The following is a 19183-nucleotide window of genomic DNA, read 5'->3' on the forward strand; positions in this document are numbered from 1 at the left end:
CAGGGGCCTTGAGCAGATCTCTGTTGGAGCGTTAATATTCTTGTGTAAGAGGAAATAATAACGGCCTCCTGTATGTGTATTGGGAGGGGGAGCAGAGTGGGAACCTCTCTAATCCATGGCTCTGACCCAGATACCGCCAGCAGGCTGTCTTTCTAGGTATATCAATGTCGCTGCCCCAGAAAAAGTTCATTATCTTCGCTTACAAAACCTGTTTGCACCCAGGAAAGCTCTCAGCCCAGTTTCCATGTGAGGCCTGCGTGCCATGCTCCCTGGAAGGCTGCGCAACTCATTACGCCTACCCACAGAGCTCACCTCTTCCCTCACTTTGGCAGCAGGGGACTGGAGCCTGGCTCTTTTGCTCACGTGGCTGCTCCTTCCATTCTCCAAGTCAAGAAGGGACCTTAGTTTCTCTGCTTCTAATTCATAGTCCTGGGGGAGAGAGATGGCAGAGGGCAGACAAGGTCAGTTTCAGCTGCAATATTCTTACAGCCCTGCCAGCTGACTGCAGAGGTCTTCCGCTCAGCTGCACTCTGTACCGTCTGCCAGGAGTTTTTGAGAACCTTCAATACAGCAACAGTACATAGCTATGTCCCTCAACAACATGTGAAACAAGAAAAAGTATGCCCACAGTTCCCCTCCCCAAAGGGCTCCCTTCAGGCCTTCCCTTCACGCTAGAGATGATGCTGTGCTTCTCCATTTGTCTCATGGTGCCCCCTCCTATCCTCTGGTTTATCAGTTGGATGACTTCATAGTCCATCAAGTGGATGGATGATAATTTACCTACCCATTCCTCTACTATTGGACATTTAGGTTATTTCTAGTTTGTCTATTTTGTTATTATAAATAATGCTGTTACAATGATTTATTTATCCTATATTGGTGTTATTCTGTATTTTTCCAGTTAGGATAAATTCCCCCCAGTTTACTGCTTCATACAGTAGAAAACCCTTCTCTGGTATTTGATGCCTAATATATTATTTTCCCAAAGGGCTGTGCCAGTTTGCATGGCTGCCAGTGGGGCCTCAGGATGACCCTGCCAGGCCCAGTGCTCCTCTTCCCAGAGGCCCTGATGTTTTACACTCTGGGCGGGACTTCGCTTCTCACCTTGACAGCTTGCTGGTACTGCTGGGAATGAGCGCAGACTTTCTGAACTTCCTGTTCCCTTCTTGCTATTTCATCCAGTAGGTTCTGTAAAACAACAGAGACTTTCAAAACAAAACAAAAAACAACCTTGATAAATTAGCTAGATTCCTTAAATCTGAAATTCTTCTTCTGTTGTACAGAGTACAATGAATGGCTTCCTTGTATGCATGTGTTGGTTCTAAAGGCAATTCTAAGGCCCGGTGAAGAAGAGCCCAGGTTATCTTTGCCCGGAAAAGAATGTTTACTGTGTGCTTCAAAATGTCAGGCACTGTTCTAATATGTAACTTAGATGACCTCATTTAATCTTCCAACAATCCTGTGAGGTAAGTACCATCATTACCCAGCTTATAAGTGAGGAAACCGAGGCACAGTGAGGTTCAGTGGCTTGCCTGAGGGGCACAGCTAACAGTGAACTGGCATTTGGGTTCCCATGTTCCTCCTCCCTCACCCTATTGTCATTGCTGCCTTCTGAGGACCCAGGACTCTGAACTTTGAAAATGGGATTTTTCCCCATGTGGGGGCCTCTTGTATTTTCGTAGCCATTCACTCACTCAGTCGGCCTGCACTGAGTGTCCACTCTGAGCCAGGACCCATGCTGGGAACTGAGGAGGGGGAAGTGAGCAAGACTGTCCTTGTTCTTAGAGTTAAGTGCTGGAAGCCATGCAGGGCCAAGGTCCTGTGAGATCACAGCTCTGCCAGGGCAAACAGCAGCCACTCCTGGCTCTCCACAAAGGGGAATGACTGACCTCTGACCCCACCTTGACTATGCCTGTGAATGCAGAAGCAGTTGTCTTACTTTCTGATTCTTCAGCTTGGTCTCCATCTGGTTAAGGCTGTCTGTCTCCTGGGGCTCATAGCTTGGGATGTTGGACAAGAACTGGAGCATGTGGTCGCAGCAACTGCGGTAGTCATCATAGGCAGCCTTGGCACTCCGCAGGCTCTGGGCCCTGCAGGGGCAAAGCTGGTCAGACCTCTGGCACAGCGAGAAGATGTCTCACTAAAACCTTACCCTGTCCCTGCCCAGCCACTGTAGCTCAGTGGTTGAGCTTATGTGGCCCATGCACCGAGAGGTTATGGTTCGATTCCTGGTCAGGGCACAGCCCGGGTTGTGGGCTCGACCCTTGGTGAGGGGTGTACAGGAGGCAGCTGATCAATGTTTCTCTCTCATTGATGTTTCTATCTCACTTTTCCTCCCTCTTTAAAAAAAAATAAAAAGCTTCTCCTGTCCCTTTTAAAGGAGTAATCTGTGTTCTTTGTGTGTGTTTTCATTTTTTAAAATGTGTGTGTTTAAGGGGGGGTGGGGGATGAATGTAATTTAACTGGAATACAAATGTAATTTAATGTTCACTAGAAAGGGGATAGTTAAGCAAATTATGGAATGTTAAGTTGGAGTCCTCCCTGGCCTCTGTGAAGAACAGGTAGGTAGGTCCACATGTACTGACATGCAGAGATACTGTGTGCTACAGGACCTCAATAAAAACATACCAAAATGTGTGGGACATAGCAAAAACTGCTGAGAGGGAAAAGTATGGGATTAAATGTTTGTATTAGAAAAGAATGCTCTCAAATCAACAATCTAAGCTTCCACCTTAAGAAATAAAAAGAGCAAATTAAATTAAGCAGCAATAAGGAAATAATAAAAAGCAGATATCAATGCAACTGGAAACAAGAAAACAGGAAAAATCATTGAAACCATAGCTAGTTCTTTAAAATGGTCAATAAATTGATAAAAGAGAATGTACATATACAATGAAAGAAGATTTAACATCAGGAATGAGAGGGGATATAGCCTCAGAACCTGCAGGCAGTGATAAGAGAATATCATGAACAATTTTATGCCAATAAGTTCAACTTGATGAAATGGATAAATTCCTTGAAAGACACAAACTACACAAGAGTGAGATGAGCCCTGGCCAGTGTGGCTCAGTTGGTTGAACATCGTCCTGTGTACTGAAAGGTCACCGCTTTGCTTCCCAGTCAGGGCACATACCCGGGTTTCAGGTTCAATCCCCATTCAGGGTGCCTGCAGGAGGCAGCTGATTGATGTTTCTCTTCCTCTCTCTCCCTCTCCTTACCAAATAGTATATATTTAAAGAGGTTGAATTTGTAGTTAAAATCCTTCTCACAAAAAATGCAGGCCCAGACAGCCTCACTGGAGAATTCTACCAAGCATTTAAGGAAGTAATAATCAGTTCTATACAAACTCTTCCAGAAAACAGAAGAGGAGAAGGGAATACTTAACTGACTCATGAGGCTTATAAAATATATGACAGGAAAAACAGCAAGCTACAGCGTACATGATACGTTGTCATTCATGTGTTTACCCCTTACCCCAGCTTGTGCAGAACACCTTTTGGGAGGGTTCATAAGAAACTGGTAGCAGTGTTTACCTTGGGAAAGTGGGGCTGGCCATTAACCAGTTAACTGCCACGCATACAAAACGGAAACCATCCTTACGTCTATAGACGCTTATGGCATACAAAGGGTCATAATTACTTTGAGTGTTTTACTTTGTATATATATTACTTTTTCAAAAAGAAATTATTTAGAAAACAGCCTTTGGTGGTGTCGGTTGAGCATCTTGGCCTCAAGGCAGACTAGCTCAGGGCCCCTCACCTGAGCTCAGCCTGCTGGCGGAGGTTGTCGAAGCGCTGGCCCAGCTTGTGCACCTCGGCCTCCTGGCGCTCCAGGTCAGGGCAGTGTTCCTGGAAGCGGCTGGCCAGGGAGCTGGAGCACTGCTTGGCGGCCTGCAGGTTCTGCTCCACTTCACTGAGGAGGGACTTCTGGGCCCGCAGCTCGGAGGCCATGGCCTGTGGGGTGGAGAGGCAGCCAGTGGGCGGGCGCTGTGGTCAGAGCTCGCAGGGGCCAAGGCAGCACTGCCCCGGTGCTTGGGGACACCTGCTGTGTGTGTGTGTGTGTTTGGGGGGGGGGGGGGGGTTAGTGCCTGGGTCGGGGAGGGACTGGGCCTTGCCTCTGAGTTTCTCCTCACATCGGATGGTCATTTCTACAAAGTTCCATTTTGTTACAGTGAACAAAACCTGGAAAAACTAAAAACCCCATGGTTGGCAGCATGTGCCCTATGATGCTGCACCCAGGACTAGAATGGCCTGCTGCTCTCCAGCCTCCAGGCCCATTTCCTCGGCTCTGAGGTGAGGGTCATAGCACACAGCCAGGGTTTTGTGAATTGATGTGTGAATAAGGGCCTCCCTTGGGCTCACAGACTTGGATATCCATAGCGGTCAGGCAGGTAAATGCTGGGGGTTTGCTGGCAGCTGCTGCATAGATACTGGAAATCTTGGGGGGAGGGGAGCATGCACATCTCTGATTTAAAAATACAAGTACCCCGTTTCCACAAGCCATGAGCAGCTGGGATTTGTGCCACGTGCCTCCATTTACAACTTCCAGTTGGCATTGTGGGCATACAAACCTGCAGAGACTTCCTGCCCTGGGCATCAGGGTCTTGGGCCTCTCATCTGTCCAGAGCTGATGGGTGCCAGCGCCTGGACAGAAAGGCTCCCACGGCCCAGGGTCCCCACACTCACCGCCAGCTCCTGCCTCTTGCTGTCCAGGGCACGGCCACTCTCGGGCACTGTGTCGTCCTGGGTCAGCTGGTTCTCATATGTGCCCAGCACCTCCCAGGCCTGCTGCAGGCTCTTCTCCAGGCGGTTGGCCACGGCAACCCTGAGGACACAGGTCAGGAGTGAGGGGTGCCTGCCTGGCCCCCTGACCCCAGCTGACCTCCCTGCTGCCCGCCTGACACCCACTTCTCCTGGGCCAAGTCCAGCAGCTGCACCAGGCGCTCGTATCTGCGGTTGGTGTCCTCCACCCGGGTCCTCAGCAAGGGTGCGCTGCCACTGCCCGGAAGGGCCTGCACGAAGGCCTCGCACTCGGCTGTGCTGTGAGCCTTCTCAGGCTCGATCTGCAGCAGCTCGTTGGTGATGTTCTGTGGGGACCAAAGGCCTCCTGTTGGCCACAGTTGGGCATCCTCCTCCCCCAGTGGCCTGCCAGCCTCAGGGAGCAGGGGAAGCCTGGGCCCTGCCTGGGAGCCTGAGTCTGCACGTGTACTGAGCACCCCGGGCATTCTGCACCAAGCAGGGGACTCACAAGGGAATGAAATGAACAGGCAGTTACCCAGCACTCACTGTTCCAAGCACCACATTCAGTGATTTCATTCATTGTTGGGGGCAACCCCATGAGGGAGGCACGTTTTCTCTCCCTGTTCACAGCTGGGGACCCAAGCAGCTTAGGCAGGGACGTGGTGGGGCCTGGCCTCTGCTCCCACCCTCTACTGGGCATCCTCTCGGCCTTGACAGCCTCTGTCAGCCGTGATGTGAGGCCCCTTCTCCAAGCCCAGTTCCTCTGTAAACCAAGCACGGTCACCCCTGCCACAGAGGGCGCCAGATGACTAGGGAGACCGTCTGTGAGGAGCATGGATGCTGTTCCCCCCTGACCACCTGGCACCGAGCTACTTGGGCATCAAACACGCAGAGACGGGCCTCCCCAGGCCTCTCCCGGAAGTGTTGGAAGCAGGGCACCAGGGCTCAGGCACCTCCTGATCCCTGGCCTAGCACCGCCCCCGCCCCCGCCCCTGCCCCCCATGACTCAGGAATTCTTGTGACACACGGCAGGTGGAGATGGGAGCTTGAGCAGGGGCCCCAGCCTGGTGGTACCTTGAGGTCTTTGGCCCGCTGGGCGCTGTCCTGCACAGCCCGGCCTTGTTCCAGCGGTGGCCGAAGGATCCCTGTGATGGCCTTCTCCTGCCGGTCTAAGTCACTGGCCACCTTGTCCAAGCCTGCCAGCAGCTGCCGTCCCTGCAGGTCAGAGGCGTCTGCCGGACGGAAATCAGAGTTGGGTGTCAGTTGGGGGCATGAGTCGCAGGGAAGAGGCCGAGGAGGCCAGTTGGGACCTCCAGGGCTGGCTCAGCCTCCCCTACCCCTGCCAGGCCTGACCCATGCTGTCCCTTCAGCAGCACAGACCGTGGGTCCATTGCCTCCTCCCCGTCCCCCCACAGGCTGGGCAGTGGCCCTGGCACCCACCTCCAGGGTTCTCTGCCTTGAGCACCTCATGCCGCTGCTGGAGTGCATTCCTGGTCCCGACTGCCTTCTGCCGCACGCTCCGGTACTGGCTGCCCAGGCTGTGAGAGCAAAAATGGACTGGATCCAGGGCAGCCTACTGCCCCTCCACCCTCAGGTGCAAGACCCTGGACTTGGGCTGGGCCAGCAGCCCAGAGGAGTCAGGCGCCATCAAAATGCTTTGAAAAGTTAAAGCACAACACATACACAGGTTTGCTGAAACGCTGGCCTGTCTTTGTTTGTGGGTTCAGATGGACCCTTTCTCTCTTCTTCATAGCAAGTCTTACTTCCTAAAATCATCTTGTTTGTTCCTTTGCCTTCCCTAAGATGTTACCCCTGAGGGAGCAGCACACAGGTGCTCAGTAAACACTTGCTGAATGAGTAAATGAAGCATTCCCAGAGTCACTCAACAAAGTTCTTGTGTCTTCACTTTGCCCCAGGTCCTGAACAAGGCCCTGGAGACAGTAGACCTCAAGGAGCCCCTGCCAGGAGACTGACACTTACACAAAGCACCCTGATCAAGAGCAGGGCGTGCGCCGGAGGGAGGAGGTGGAGCAAGGTGTCAGGCAAGGGGCAGTCAGGGAAGGCTTCACAGAAGAGGTGACCCTGGAGCCGAGTCAAGCCGAGAGGCTTGAGCTGACCAGGCAATGAGTAGGTGTCCAGGTAAAGGGAACAGTATGTGCAAAGGCCCAGAGGCACTTCCAGAGAAAGTGCTCACTGAACTGTGCCCACAGCTGGACATTCACACACAGCAAGTCAGTCGGGCCAACAGGATCCGCCCCTGTCCCACTGAGCCTCCAAGTGGGTACAGGAGTGGGGGTGTTACCGGGGCAATGAAGGGACCCAAGGGGTGGGGCCAGTCCATGCTGGCTACCTCCTTAGCCTGTACCTGTCGGCCAGAGCCAGGGCCTCGGGGTCGGTGGGGGGGATCATGAAGCAGACGGCTGGGGCAGTCAGCGTGTTTCCTGCGCTGTCGGTGAGGTCCCAGCTCTCTCCGTTGTTCCTCTGCAGGGTGTAGCTGTAGCCCCTTGAGATCAGGCCCTGGCATGGGCAGGCCAAACAGTGAGAAGGCACAGAGAGACCTGCCTTGGCTGGTAGCCTGGGAGCCCAGAGGCCACCTTGGTCCTGCCCACCAACTCTGGCACCTGGGGAGTCAGCCCATCTCTCAGATCCTTCCCAAGACATCGTGCCCTAGTTGGGAAGGACTAGAACGCCCCCCATTCCCAGTCCATGTGGCCTCTCCTTCTCCATTCCCAGCCCTTTACTACTCAGGGTGGACATGTGACTCGGGCCCGCCAATGAGAGAATGGCATTATCCCCTGACGCACACCCCAGTGACTGGTTGAGGCTGACATGAGTCAAACTGGGCCAGTGAGAACCCTCCCTGGCACTCCTGCTGGAATGACTGGGGTTGCTAAGCTGATAGCACACAAGACCAAGGCAGCTAGCTATTGTGGGGGGGGGCCTGACAGAGAATGACCCCAATGACAGGGGTCCTGAAAACGTTTGAGGCCCTCATTTAGCGATGTTACCCCTAAGACCTTCCAGTGACATGAAAAGGGGCATATTTGGGCCTAGCCTGCCTGGGGCACCTGGGCAACAGCTCACCTGGTCACCCTCAAAGTCACAGAGCGCCTCCACGGGGATGGGCTTGAGCGGCGTCTCCCGGCGGTACTTGAGGGGCACCACCTGCTGCCCTCGCTTCTGCAGGCCCTGCACCACGTGCTCATACTTGTCCAGAGCCTTCTCCTGGTCCTGAGCACGGGGAATGCCACAGTGAGATCGTGCGGCCTCCCCCAGGGGGCGGGGGCGGGGGCCAGGCAGCAGGGGAGAGCTGTGGGGGGCCGGCTCCAAGCTGAGGGCAGGGAGGGGTCACCCGGAGACACTCATGGGACCATCACTCACATCCAGCTCCCGCAGCAGCAACTCAATCTGGTATCGGTCCTTGAAGTCAGGGCTGTATTTTTGGTTCAGGTCTGAATCCACCTTTCGTAGCAGCTCCTGAGCGTCCTTCACGTCTTTGTGGAACTAGGAGACCAGGTGGCCCAATTATGACCATGAAGCAACTGGGACACCTGGCTAATCCTGGCTGTGGCTGCAAGTCCAATCCCAGTCGGGCTGGGCCTCCCACTCACCCTGAGTCCACAGGGTCTGCTGCTCGTGGACACCCAGCCCTCCCAGGCCTGGCTCCCGAGAGGGCCTCCTGGGAAGAAGCCAGGTCCCTTCCCGCCAGTCCACGTGACCTCCTCTGCGACCCGTTAACTTTCAAGTGCACACCGACGACCTTTGGAGCTCTCAAATTTCATTCCTCTTTGTGCCTGATAATGCTATGCTTTCATTTTTGATACATGGAAGACAAGCCGCCCCACTTTGTTCTAGAAAATTCTCTTGCCCATTCTTTAGTTCATCAACTCTGGAATCACTCATTGTCAGCTGTCCCCTGGGCTGCAGCCACGAAAGGCACTTTGGGATCCTGTGAATCTCACAGCCCAGCAGGGCTCAGACACCGAACCAGGAGTTACAGAAGTGTCATCTGAGTTCAAGCGTCCCCAGACCACACAATCATTAGTCACCCGCCGCTCTTCCTAAAAAACACGTTCCTATGAAACAGCCGGTCTCCATCAACAGATGAATGGGTAAACACAATGCGGTCTGTCCACGCAAGGGAATATTACATGGCCGTAAAAGGGAATGGCATTCTGATTCATGCCACAACATGGATGACCCTTGAAAACATACTCAGTGAGAGAAGCCACAAAGGCCATGTAGCATGAGATTCCACTTATATGCAATATCCAGAATAGGCAGCCCGAAGAACAACAGATCAGAGGTTACCCGCGGCTGGGGGAGGGAGGAATGGGGAGTGGCTGTTAGCGGGCGCAGAGCTCCCATTCAGGGTGATGAAACGTTTGGAAAGACAGTGGTGATGGTTGTACCACATTGGATTGTATGCTTAAAAATGGCTAAAATAGCAAATTTCATATTATATATATTTTACCAAAATGAAAACCCACACATTCATTCCTAGCCTCACACTGACCTGGTGAATTCACCCCCTGGCCTTGGCCCCCAGGGAAGAGACTGGCCAGGGCCGGGCAAGCTGGAGGCACACCCGTGTCCAGCTGGGGCAGCAGGAGGCCCAGGAAGGCAGCCCTGCAAGGCTCCTGAGGAAGCAGCATGGAGGCCAAAAGTGGGCCACATAGGCCCTGAGTGCTCCCACCAGTGGGCCCAGGCCAGGGTACCTGGTGGTAGTCTTCCATGTACTTCAGGTGGCTCTCCTCACAGATGAGCAGGTTCAGATACTCCTTCCAATCTGCATGCACGGCCTCCATGTGAGCCTGCCAGAGAAGGGGGGGTGTCACTGCTGGGCGGGTGCCTGGGGCACTGGAAGAGGCCTATGGGATTCCGGACCAGAGAGGGCAGGGGAGAGGGCATCTGGCATCTGCATGGGTGTGGCTCCCACAGGGGCAGCCAGCTGCTCCCCAGGGGTGGGAAGAGGAGAGAGAGGGGACATCTCACAGAGCCGAGCCGGGCTGCCCTGCACAGGTGCCTGGGCTGCAGAGTGCATAAGGCACAGGAGGGGTTGCGTCTGCCCAAAGTGGTGCTTTTAAAAAATGTCATGAAACTGAATGGTATGTCCGCACCCCAAACTTAGAACGTGACTTCATTTGGGATCGGGGTCTTTGCAGATATAATTGGTTAAAGAATCTCAGGATGAAATCACCTGGGTTTAGGATGGGCCCTAAATTAATGACTGGTGTTGCTGTAAGAAGAGGAAATACAAGGGAGAGGCCCTGTGCACAGTAGTGTAGATGGAAGTGATGCAGGCCCAAGCCAGGGAAGGATTGCCGCAGCCGGAAGCAGGGAGCGGGGCAAGGAAGAACCCTCCCCCAGAGGGAACAAGCCTGCCAACACCTTGATGTTACCCTTCTGCCCCAGAATTACGAGAGAATACACCCTGTTGTTTAAACCCACCCAGTTTGTGGTCACTGTTAGGGCAGCCCCCGGACACTGACACAGGTGCCATATGGGCTTCAGAAGTCGGGGGGGGGCGGAGGGTGGCGCGAGAGCAGGATGTGACAAAGGGTCACAATAATGAGAGGAGGCAGGGTCAGAGCAAGATGAGAGGGCAGAATAATGAGACAGGCAGACAGACGGACCCCCCCCCCCATCTTGGGGGCTGCCCCAGTCCAGAAGGCCCACAGCAGAGGTTGCCCTGAGGCCACCCTGGAGGAGGCATCCCCTCTCAGTGCGCACACACCTCAATGGAGTTCCTCCCAGGGTGCTCAGCAGCTAGCAGTTGGTCTCCCTCACTGTGCAGCTTATTGATTCTCTCCTCTTTGGCCTCCAGGTTCCGGTTGATGAAATTCTGCATTGGGGGGAGGAGGGGCTCAGTGCGCAGCCTGGCAGCCTCGTGGTCCCTTCTGGCCCCTGCCCCCCACCCCCAGGCCCCAGCACCCACCTCGTACTGACGCCTGCGGCTGGGGTAGTCGAGGTTGCGGTCACTCCAGTCGTACTGCATGCGGCCCTTGGCCTGCTGGTCCAGCCAGTACAGCTCGTTGGTGCAGCGCTGCATGTAGTCCTGCAGCGAGCTCAGGTGCTGCTGCCGCGCCTGCGACGCCGCCTGCAGGGTGGGGACAGGGCTGAGACTTCCCTCCACACCTGCAGCGGCCAGATCTGGCCCGGCCGAACCCCCGTGGGTAAGTTACTGACCCTCTGAAGCGCATTCATTCTTTCAGCAAAGATTTACTGAGCACCTACTAAGTGCTGGGCATTGCTCCAGGCCCTGGGATACAGCAGTGAGCAAAGCAGACAGAACCCTCATGGCACTGACATTGTGTGGAGCCCCAGGGACTCATCTGCACAATGAGGATGACAGCACTGAGAGAGGGGACATGTCACAGAGCCAAGCAGGGCCCAAAGTCCGGCATAGAGTTGGTGCTCAATAAAAATTAGCAGCTACAGCTTCGCTTTATCTCTGTCAGGTCATTGTTTAGACGGCTAGAACCGTAGAAATTGCTAGGGCTTAACATCTGAGAAAGGGCTGGGCAGGCAGGGAGGATGGGCAAGGAGGAGAGATGGCTACATTTTGCTCTGCAAATAAGAACAGCAGCTAACACATATATGGGGCCACCAGGAGCCCAAACTGTGCTAAGATCTTCTCCAACATTAACTAATGCCATCTGCAAAGCAATCCAATGAGACAGGGACTCGCAGTAACTCCCCTTTACAGATGAGGAAACTGAGGCTCCCAGGCTCAGGAGCGCGTTCCAGGTCTCCCCTCCCACCGAGGGTGGAGGCAGTCTGGCCCCAGAGCCTGCCAACGGCCGTGCTCTACCTCCACACACTCCCACAGCCGGGGCGTTTGAAACGTCCGCAACAAGAAAGCATTCATGCACCACTTGTGCATTTCTAAAAGAACTCATTCCTTAGAGGTTTTGAAAATAGGAAACTTTTGCTTGTAAAGTATGTGGCATCCAACTTGGCACACAGAAGGTGCTTAATAAAGAAACAAGAAGCAAAACGGTAGGACAGGCTGTACCCCAATAAGTAAATGGGATCTACTGGGGTTTTCCATGAGCTCAGGGCAAGCTGGGGCGCCTCTCAGGCGGGCACCATCTCTTCCCGCTTCCCCTCCCTCCTTTCTGTTTGAACTGCACACGCTTCCTGCCCCTGCCCCAGCCCCCGCCCCCCCCCCCCAGCCCCCTCCGTTCTCACCAGCAGTTTCTGGTACTTGGCCTGGAGTTCGCTGTTCTGCTCCTGAGGACAGAGCCGAGGACAGGGGTTAGGGCGGGGTGCAGGTGTGAGCCCTCCTTTCCCGGGTCCCGCCGACCCCGGGTGCCCACCTTGCCCCCGTCCTTGGCCAGGTGGGGCCCGATGGCCTTGACCTCGTTGTGGAAGATGTTGTGCTGCTCCACCTGGTAGTCCACCAGCGGCAGGTCTGTTCCGAAGTTCTGGCTGCTCAGCTTGTCCTGGGAGGGGAGGATGGAGACAATGCACACAGGGGTGGGGCCGGGGACTCCTCCTCACAGGACCAGCCAGGGAGGGGGCCAAGTGGCCCCATGAGGGACGCAGGGAAGGCTGTCACCTTTATCTGTACGTCATCTCATTGAATCTCGCACGGTTACCCTGCCCGTTTTCACAGACGGCTGAGCCCAGCGTCATACCACTAAACGAGGGTTCTGGGCTCCCGTGGGCGCACCCCTCCACCGTGGAGATGGGCCAGCCAGGGCATGGGAAGAGCAGTGGCTGGCCAGACATCTGCCAGCCTGCCAGGACCCCACCGAGCCAGGATTGGAGGGTGATCCCAGGAGGATCTTAATCTTCATCACCTCTGCTGTGTGACTCTGGGTCAGGCACTGCACCTCTCTGAGCCTCGCTCTCCTCATTGACACAAACATCAGAAAACATCACCAACACGACTACCTCCGCGTGACTGTGGTGACATTAAATGGTGGGGTTCTCCCCCGACACACGGCCCCTCCCCAGCTGCAGCCAGGGCCGTACCAGCTTCTCTTCCACCAGCGCCGCCCAGTTGACCTGTGGGTCCACCTCCTTCACCACCAGGTTGTAGATCTGCTTGTGTTTCCCACGGAGGTTGGTCACACGCTCCTTCAGCTGACGGATGCTGAGTGGGAGAGCGGCCGCCCTGGTTAGCGGGCTAGCGGGCAGGGCACTGCCTTAACCCCCCACCCCCCAACTTCGTGCCCAGCGTCCTGGGAGGGCAGGGTACCAGGGCCTTGGGCTCCAGATAAACACTCGCGCACTCCTCCTATCTACTTTCCTTCTTCCTTCCTTCTTCCATTAACACTTCCCCAGGACCCACTGTGTGCCCTGGGCCATAGACGGTTCTGGAAGAAACAGGCTGGAGCCCACCATCTAGCAAGGGCCACAGTGGGCGTGGGTCATGACAGGGGCGAGCACAGGGGGTTGCGAGGCACTGGGAGACCCTGGCCCCTGCTGTCGTAGGTGCCGATTTAGCCACATGGAGCTAAGGCCAGAGCCATGAGCATGGGGCCGGGTGGGCGTCCGGGTGGGACAGCGTGCTCAAAAGCCGGGAGGTCGGACTGCATGGTCAGGAAGCTGGGGTCACACTATGAGCAGAGCAGGGAACACCAGTGATCCGAGCCGGTTCCCCGACAACAAGTGGGTTGTCATGAGAATAACAGAGTGTGTGGCATGTGCCTGGCATCTAGCTAGCCCTCGAGAGGCCCTGACGCGGCTCCTGAGTGCGGGTGGGCTGCGGCCCTCCTGCCCGGCCAGGCGGCTCCCTCAGAGCCGAAGCGGAGGGACCTACTCCTCGGCGATCATGTCGCCCTGGGGGTGCTTCATGTGCTTGGCGATGGCCGCGTCCGCCTCCAGCATGTACAGCAGCTTCTCCGAGTCCGACACCTTCTGCAGGGCCGCGTCCCGGTGCTCGGGCTGTCGGCCCTCCTGCAGCCGGGCCAGGTCCTGTGAGAGGCACAGGAGAGGGGGGCATCAGACAGAGGCTCCGTGGGTCTGCAGGGACGGGAGGGCTCCCCAGCCAGGCCTGTCCTCTCCTCCAGCCCCTCAGCAAACAGAGCCCAAAGGCCGGCTTGTGTGGGGCTCTGGGAGGCAGCCCAGCCCAGTGGTGAGGCCACCAGGAAGGCATGTCAACAGGTAAACCTCACCAAGGCGGCGGCAAGTTCGTGCAGGTCAGTGTTTACCCAGGAAGCGCACAGAGGTGGAGTGAGGGGGACCTGCGTGAGCTCCGGGCCCCCTGAGGGGGGGGGACACAGGTAAGAATGAAGGCCGGAAGGGAAGAGGGGTCAAGGCAGAGGGAACAGCCTGTGCAAAGGCCCTGAGGCAGGAAAAGGCAAGCTGTGATTGAAGCCACCATGGCTGAAGCTGAGAGGAGGGCAGGGCAGGGCACAAAGGACCTGTGGGCGGTGGGGCGGGGGCCAGAGCATGGAGTGGCTCTGTGGAGGGAAGTGACATGGCCCCACGTATCTTTAAAAGCCATGCCTCCTGGCTCTGCAGGGAGGAGGTACAGGCTGAGAGGGCAGGCAGCCACTGCGACAGCCCAGGTGAGCGCTGAGGTGGCCCGAGCTGGGACGTGGCGAGAATGAGCACAGTGGGTGGACATCCCGGGGGAACAAGCAATAAGTCACTGAGTCCGGGGTCTTGCTTGTTTAGGGAAGAACAATGAACAGACGGTCAGGGTGGCAGGTTTCTAAGCCCTTAATACTCGTGAAGACTGGCCGGGCACTGTGCCAGGCCCTGGGGACACCAGGCCGACAGGGGACATGGTGATAAGTCAGTGACTGGGCTGAGGGCAGACCAGGTGTCACAGGGGGTCCTGGAGGGGCCAGTGCCCTCCCCGGCCTGGGTCTCGGTGTCTCCCTCTGCCATGGGAATAAGAAACAGCTGCTTCAGAAGGGGCACTGAGGTGCCCACCGCAGTGGACAGAGGGAACCACTGTCGCACGGGGAAGGGCCTCAGAAACGAAGGGAGTGAGAACAGCCAGACACAAAAGGCCACGTAGGAGTCCGTGTACGTGAAACCCGTGGCGACAGAAACACGGTGAGCGGCTGCAGGGCTGCACGGAAATGGGAATCGGTGGTAAACAAACGGGCACAGGAGACCTTGCTGGGGGACGAGAACGGTCAGGGACCAATTGATGGGAACGGCCGTGCCCCTCAGTGAAGTTACTCACAGTCGTTGCATCGGACACCGAGTGGGAGCTTTTCTGGTGTCTAAAATAAGCCTCGATAAAGCTATCAAGAAAGGCCAAGAAAGGAAGGAAGAAATGACTAAAGAAAAAAAGGAGTGAGTGGAGGTAGAGTCAAGACATCACTTCCTCTCCCGGCCACCCCCGGCAGGCCAGGGCAGGAGGGGCTTGGAGGTGTCAGAAGGCCAAGGGGCTGGGCCACCTCTCTACCGGGGGTGAGTCTGGCCAGTGAAAAAACTACAACAGCCCTGACCGGTTTGCTCAGTGGATAGAGCGTCGGCCTGCGGACCAAAGGGTCCCGGGTTCGATTCCAGTCAAGGGCATGTGCCTTGGTTGCGGGCATATCCCCAGTGAAGGGTGTGCAGGAGGCAGCTGATCGATGTTCCTCTCTCATCGATGTTTCTAACTCTCTATCCCTCTCCCTTCCTCTCTGTAAAAAAAAAAAAAAATCAATAAAATATATTAAAAAAAAAAAAACTACAACAAAAAATCATGGTTCTTGGCTTGGGTGGAATTTTATCTGCTCCCTCATCACCAGTCACTCGGGCAGGTAGAGTGGCAAAGACTTATTCTGCAAAAGGAGGAAGAAAATTAGTCATTACCTAATTCATGCAAGCCTTTCAAAGCGTGCTAGCCAAGCCGGGAAAGGAACATCTAGCTCAATGCCCTGGAAGTGAGGTGTCCGAGTCCCAAGTCAGGCAGACCCAACCACAGGGAGAGTCGGCACGGGGGTTCCCCCGGGGGAAATGGACTGGGACGGTCACGGGAGCTTCTGGGAAATGTTCTCTAGCTGGACTTAGCGGGCACCTACTGATAGAAACACTCATGCGGCTGAACTCTTTACATTTGGATGCTGTCTACATTCCTTATGTAAGTTACACCTCAATAAGAAGGGTTTTTAAAACTAAAAATATCACAGGGAGCGACATATCTAATGCATCACACGTATAGTGACGGACAGTAGCCAGCAGGCGTCACTGGGGGGATCTGGGCGGCAGGGATCTGGCTGTACCCTACGCCATCTTCCAACTTTGCACGTTTAAAATTTTGGCAAACACAAAAGTTCACATATTGTATGATTCTGTTTAGATGAAATATCCACAATGAGTACAGCAGATTAGTGACTGCCGGGCTGGGAGGAGGAGTGACTGCTAGTTCATATGGGGTTTCCCTTTGCCTTGGAACTAGATAGGGGTGGTGGCTGCACAACACTGTAAATGTACAAAACGCCACTGAGTTATTCACTTTAAGGGATTATTTTATGTAATGCTAATCTCGCTTCAATTTAAAAAAATAGGGAAATTTGCTCTGGCCAGTGTGGCTCAGTTGGTTGGGTGCCATCCCATCCACTGAAAGGTCCCCTGTTCGATTCCCGGTCAGGGCGCATGTCCAGACTGTGGGCTCGATCCTGTTAGGGGACGTGCAGGAGGCAGCCAATTGATGTTTCTCTCACATCAATGTTTCTCTCTCTCTCTCCCTTTCCCCTCCTCTCTCTCTAAAAAGCAATTTAAAAAAATCTTTTTAAAAATTAGGAAAATTCTACAGAACTTGGGGGTAATTAAATCAATAATGATGTTTTCTTCTGAAAAAAACAACAACAAAAAAAAACAGGAAGAGAAAAGAAAGAAAAAGAAGATTAGTGTTCATGCAATCTTCAAAGTGTGGTCTCTTTTTTTGAGTTTGCGCATTCAAAGTTAAAAAACAGTTCAGCCTGGCCAGCGTATCTCGGTGGTTGAGCATTGACCTACGAACCAGGAGGTCACAGTTCGATTCTCAGTCAGGGCACATGCCTAGCTTGCGGGCTCGATTCCCAGTGTGGGGCGTGCAGGAGGCAGGCGATCGATGATTCTCTCTCATCACTGATGTTTCTATCTCTCTCTTCCCCCTACCTTCCTCTCTGAAATCAATAAAAATATATTATATAAAAAAAGTTCAAAATTATCTCCCAAATACATCCTTGTTAGTTTTGAGTCATTACTCTAAACAAATAAACAGAGACCCTATTCACACACACACACAACACGCAAGGGAAGGTCAGATACATCAAAATGTTAATAGCTGATAGATCTCTCTGGGGGTGGAATTACGCATGATTTTAACTTGCTTCCGTAGACGTGTTTACCAGTCCTGAAATGGCCATGATGAACACATTACTTTTATTAGGAGAAAGAAAGGCCACACCCCAAAAGCTGTTTTCACTTAAGAAAGGACAGAGTGTGACAGAGTGAAGAGTCACCGGGGGAGTCGGGTAGGAGCGTGCGGCGGAAGGCAAAGGGGCTGGCGGGGTGGGCACTGAGGCGAGGAAGCGGGAGGTGGCCCGGCAGGTGAGGGCAAGGAAGGAGTGCAGGGAAGGGTAGCTGGCTGGGAGCAGAGTCCCCACTTGCCTTTCCTGTCCCCGTTTCTCACTGACAGCTGTGCCACCCCCAGCCCACACCTGGTCCCTCAGGTCTCTGGGCTGCCTGGGACTGGCCCTCGGCTGGCCCTGGGGACGCCCTGGGACCAGCCAGACCTACTCCACCGTGACCTGTCTCCCTGCAGTCCCCCACTCCTCTTAGTCACCCCCTGGGTGGGAAGGCAGATGAAATACAGATCGTCCAGTTACATTATAATTTCAGATAAACAATGGATACTTTCGTACTGTAAGTACTTCCCAAATAGCACAAGGGACATACTTATAATAGAAAACATTGTTGCCGAAACCGGTTTGGCTCAGTGGATAGAGCGTCGGCCTGCGGACTGAAAGGTCCCAGGTTCGATTCCGGTCAAGGGCATGTACCTGGGTTGCGGGCATATCCCCAGTAGGAGATGTGCAGGAGGCAGCTGATGTTTCTCTCTCATCGATGTTTCTAACTCTCTATCTCTCTCCCTTCCTCTCTGTAAAAAATCAATAAAATATATTAAAAAAAAAAAAAAAGAAAGAAAACATTGTTACTTGTGTTCTGAAATGCAAATTTAACTGGTGTCCTGTAATCTACTTGCTACATCTGACTCCCCCACCTCTGGGATGATTCTGGGGCCAGCTCTGTCACTGACTAATTACCCTGGCCTTCTCTGAACCTCAGTTTCTCCAGCTACAAAATGGGTATAAACGCAACTGCACTGGGCCAGTGGAGTTTTCATCTTAGCAGCTCACAGTCCGAGGGCAGCTCCAGTGTCCTGCGTGGTACAGCATCCTTAGGAGAAACTACAGCTCAGGACTGTAGTTATCCCCGTGGACAGAGAGGAGAAGGAAACGGAGGCATGGAGAGGGGAAGTGATTTCCCCAGCTACTGTCTCTCTCTTCTCTCAAAAAGGAGGAGGATCATGTGAGTCTGAGTAATGGCAGTGGTTGCGTGAGAACTAAGAGTGATGATATTGATGATAATATTGAGCCCTGCTAGTTAATAGATCTATGTTGGCAGAACACTCTTATTCGTTTTTCCATATTTTTTATTGAGATGGAATTCACATCCTAGTATGAGCACCTGCATAATAATCTCACTGACTCAATAATCTCATCGACTCTTTACAGCAGCTTGGACAATAGGAACCATCACTCCTACCCCTTCAGAGGGAATCACAGGCACAGAGAGGTAAGGTGACTTGCCCAAGGTCACACAGTAAGTGGCAAAGAGGGTCCTAACCATGGGATCCTCCTGAACCTGTGGTTCTCTTCCAAGGGCCCATAAGTGGCAGGAACTTAGTTCCCGGGGTGGGGGGCTGGTGTTAACAGCCATAACCAGGTTCCTCCTCGGTTTTTCTACTTCGGTACTGCTGACATCTGATGCTGAATCCTGGGGGGGGCGGGGGGGGGGGCAGTGGTCCTGTGCCCTAAAGGGTGTTTAATAGCATCCGACTAGCTACCCATCCACTGCACCCCCTAGGTTGTGACAGCTAAAAATGTCTCCAAATGTGGCCACATGTCCCCCAGGGGGCAGAATAACCCTAGGTGGGAACCCCTGTGTAAGACAAGACGACCCTGGTCCAGAGTGGGGCTGAGGCTGAGGGGGGCACAGGCTGAGGGGGTACCGGGGAGGAGGTGCGGGCACTCACGCTCTGCATCTTGGCCTCCGTGTCCACGATGTTCTTCTCCACCTGGTCGGCATTCTTCTGCAGCTGATCGATCAGCTCTGACAGCTCCTTGTTGGAGATGCTGTGGGCAGGAGAGGAGGAGGTGAGCAGGGGAAAGGGGCAGGGGCCACGTCCCCACAGGGCCCTGCCACCCGGGCCGTCCCCAGGGTGAAGTCACTAAAGCCACGGAAACAAGACAGCACCTGGCGGGGAAATCAGCCCCCAC

The 19183-nt window shown here is 54.3% G+C and overlaps 1 protein-coding gene across 2 annotated transcripts in view; it reads right to left on the reverse strand.

Moving 5' to 3' along the window:
* PPL (periplakin) overlaps positions 1–19183 on the reverse strand; it is a 47567-nt gene that overhangs the window by 4829 nt on the left and 23555 nt on the right. For both annotated transcript variants that reach the window (XM_059693040.1, XM_059693039.1), the window contains exons 2-20: positions 18940–19039; positions 13513–13667; positions 12723–12843; positions 12062–12187; positions 11934–11975; positions 10678–10839; positions 10477–10584; positions 9458–9553; positions 8121–8243; positions 7824–7970; positions 7105–7256; positions 6180–6277; positions 5814–5971; positions 4908–5086; positions 4686–4824; positions 3760–3953; positions 1940–2090; positions 1105–1188; positions 313–429 (exon numbers count right to left, since the gene is read on the reverse strand). In XM_059693040.1, the coding sequence (XP_059549023.1) occupies positions 313–429; positions 1105–1188; positions 1940–2090; positions 3760–3953; positions 4686–4824; positions 4908–5086; positions 5814–5971; positions 6180–6277; positions 7105–7256; positions 7824–7970; positions 8121–8243; positions 9458–9553; positions 10477–10584; positions 10678–10839; positions 11934–11975; positions 12062–12187; positions 12723–12843; positions 13513–13667; positions 18940–19039 (2452 nt within the window). The remainder of the gene's footprint in view (positions 1–312; positions 430–1104; positions 1189–1939; positions 2091–3759; positions 3954–4685; positions 4825–4907; positions 5087–5813; positions 5972–6179; positions 6278–7104; positions 7257–7823; positions 7971–8120; positions 8244–9457; positions 9554–10476; positions 10585–10677; positions 10840–11933; positions 11976–12061; positions 12188–12722; positions 12844–13512; positions 13668–18939; positions 19040–19183) is intronic.

The sequence above is a fragment of the Myotis daubentonii genome, chromosome 4 (assembly GCF_963259705.1).
Source record: "Myotis daubentonii chromosome 4, mMyoDau2.1, whole genome shotgun sequence".
Taxonomy (NCBI): domain Eukaryota; kingdom Metazoa; phylum Chordata; class Mammalia; order Chiroptera; family Vespertilionidae; genus Myotis; species Myotis daubentonii.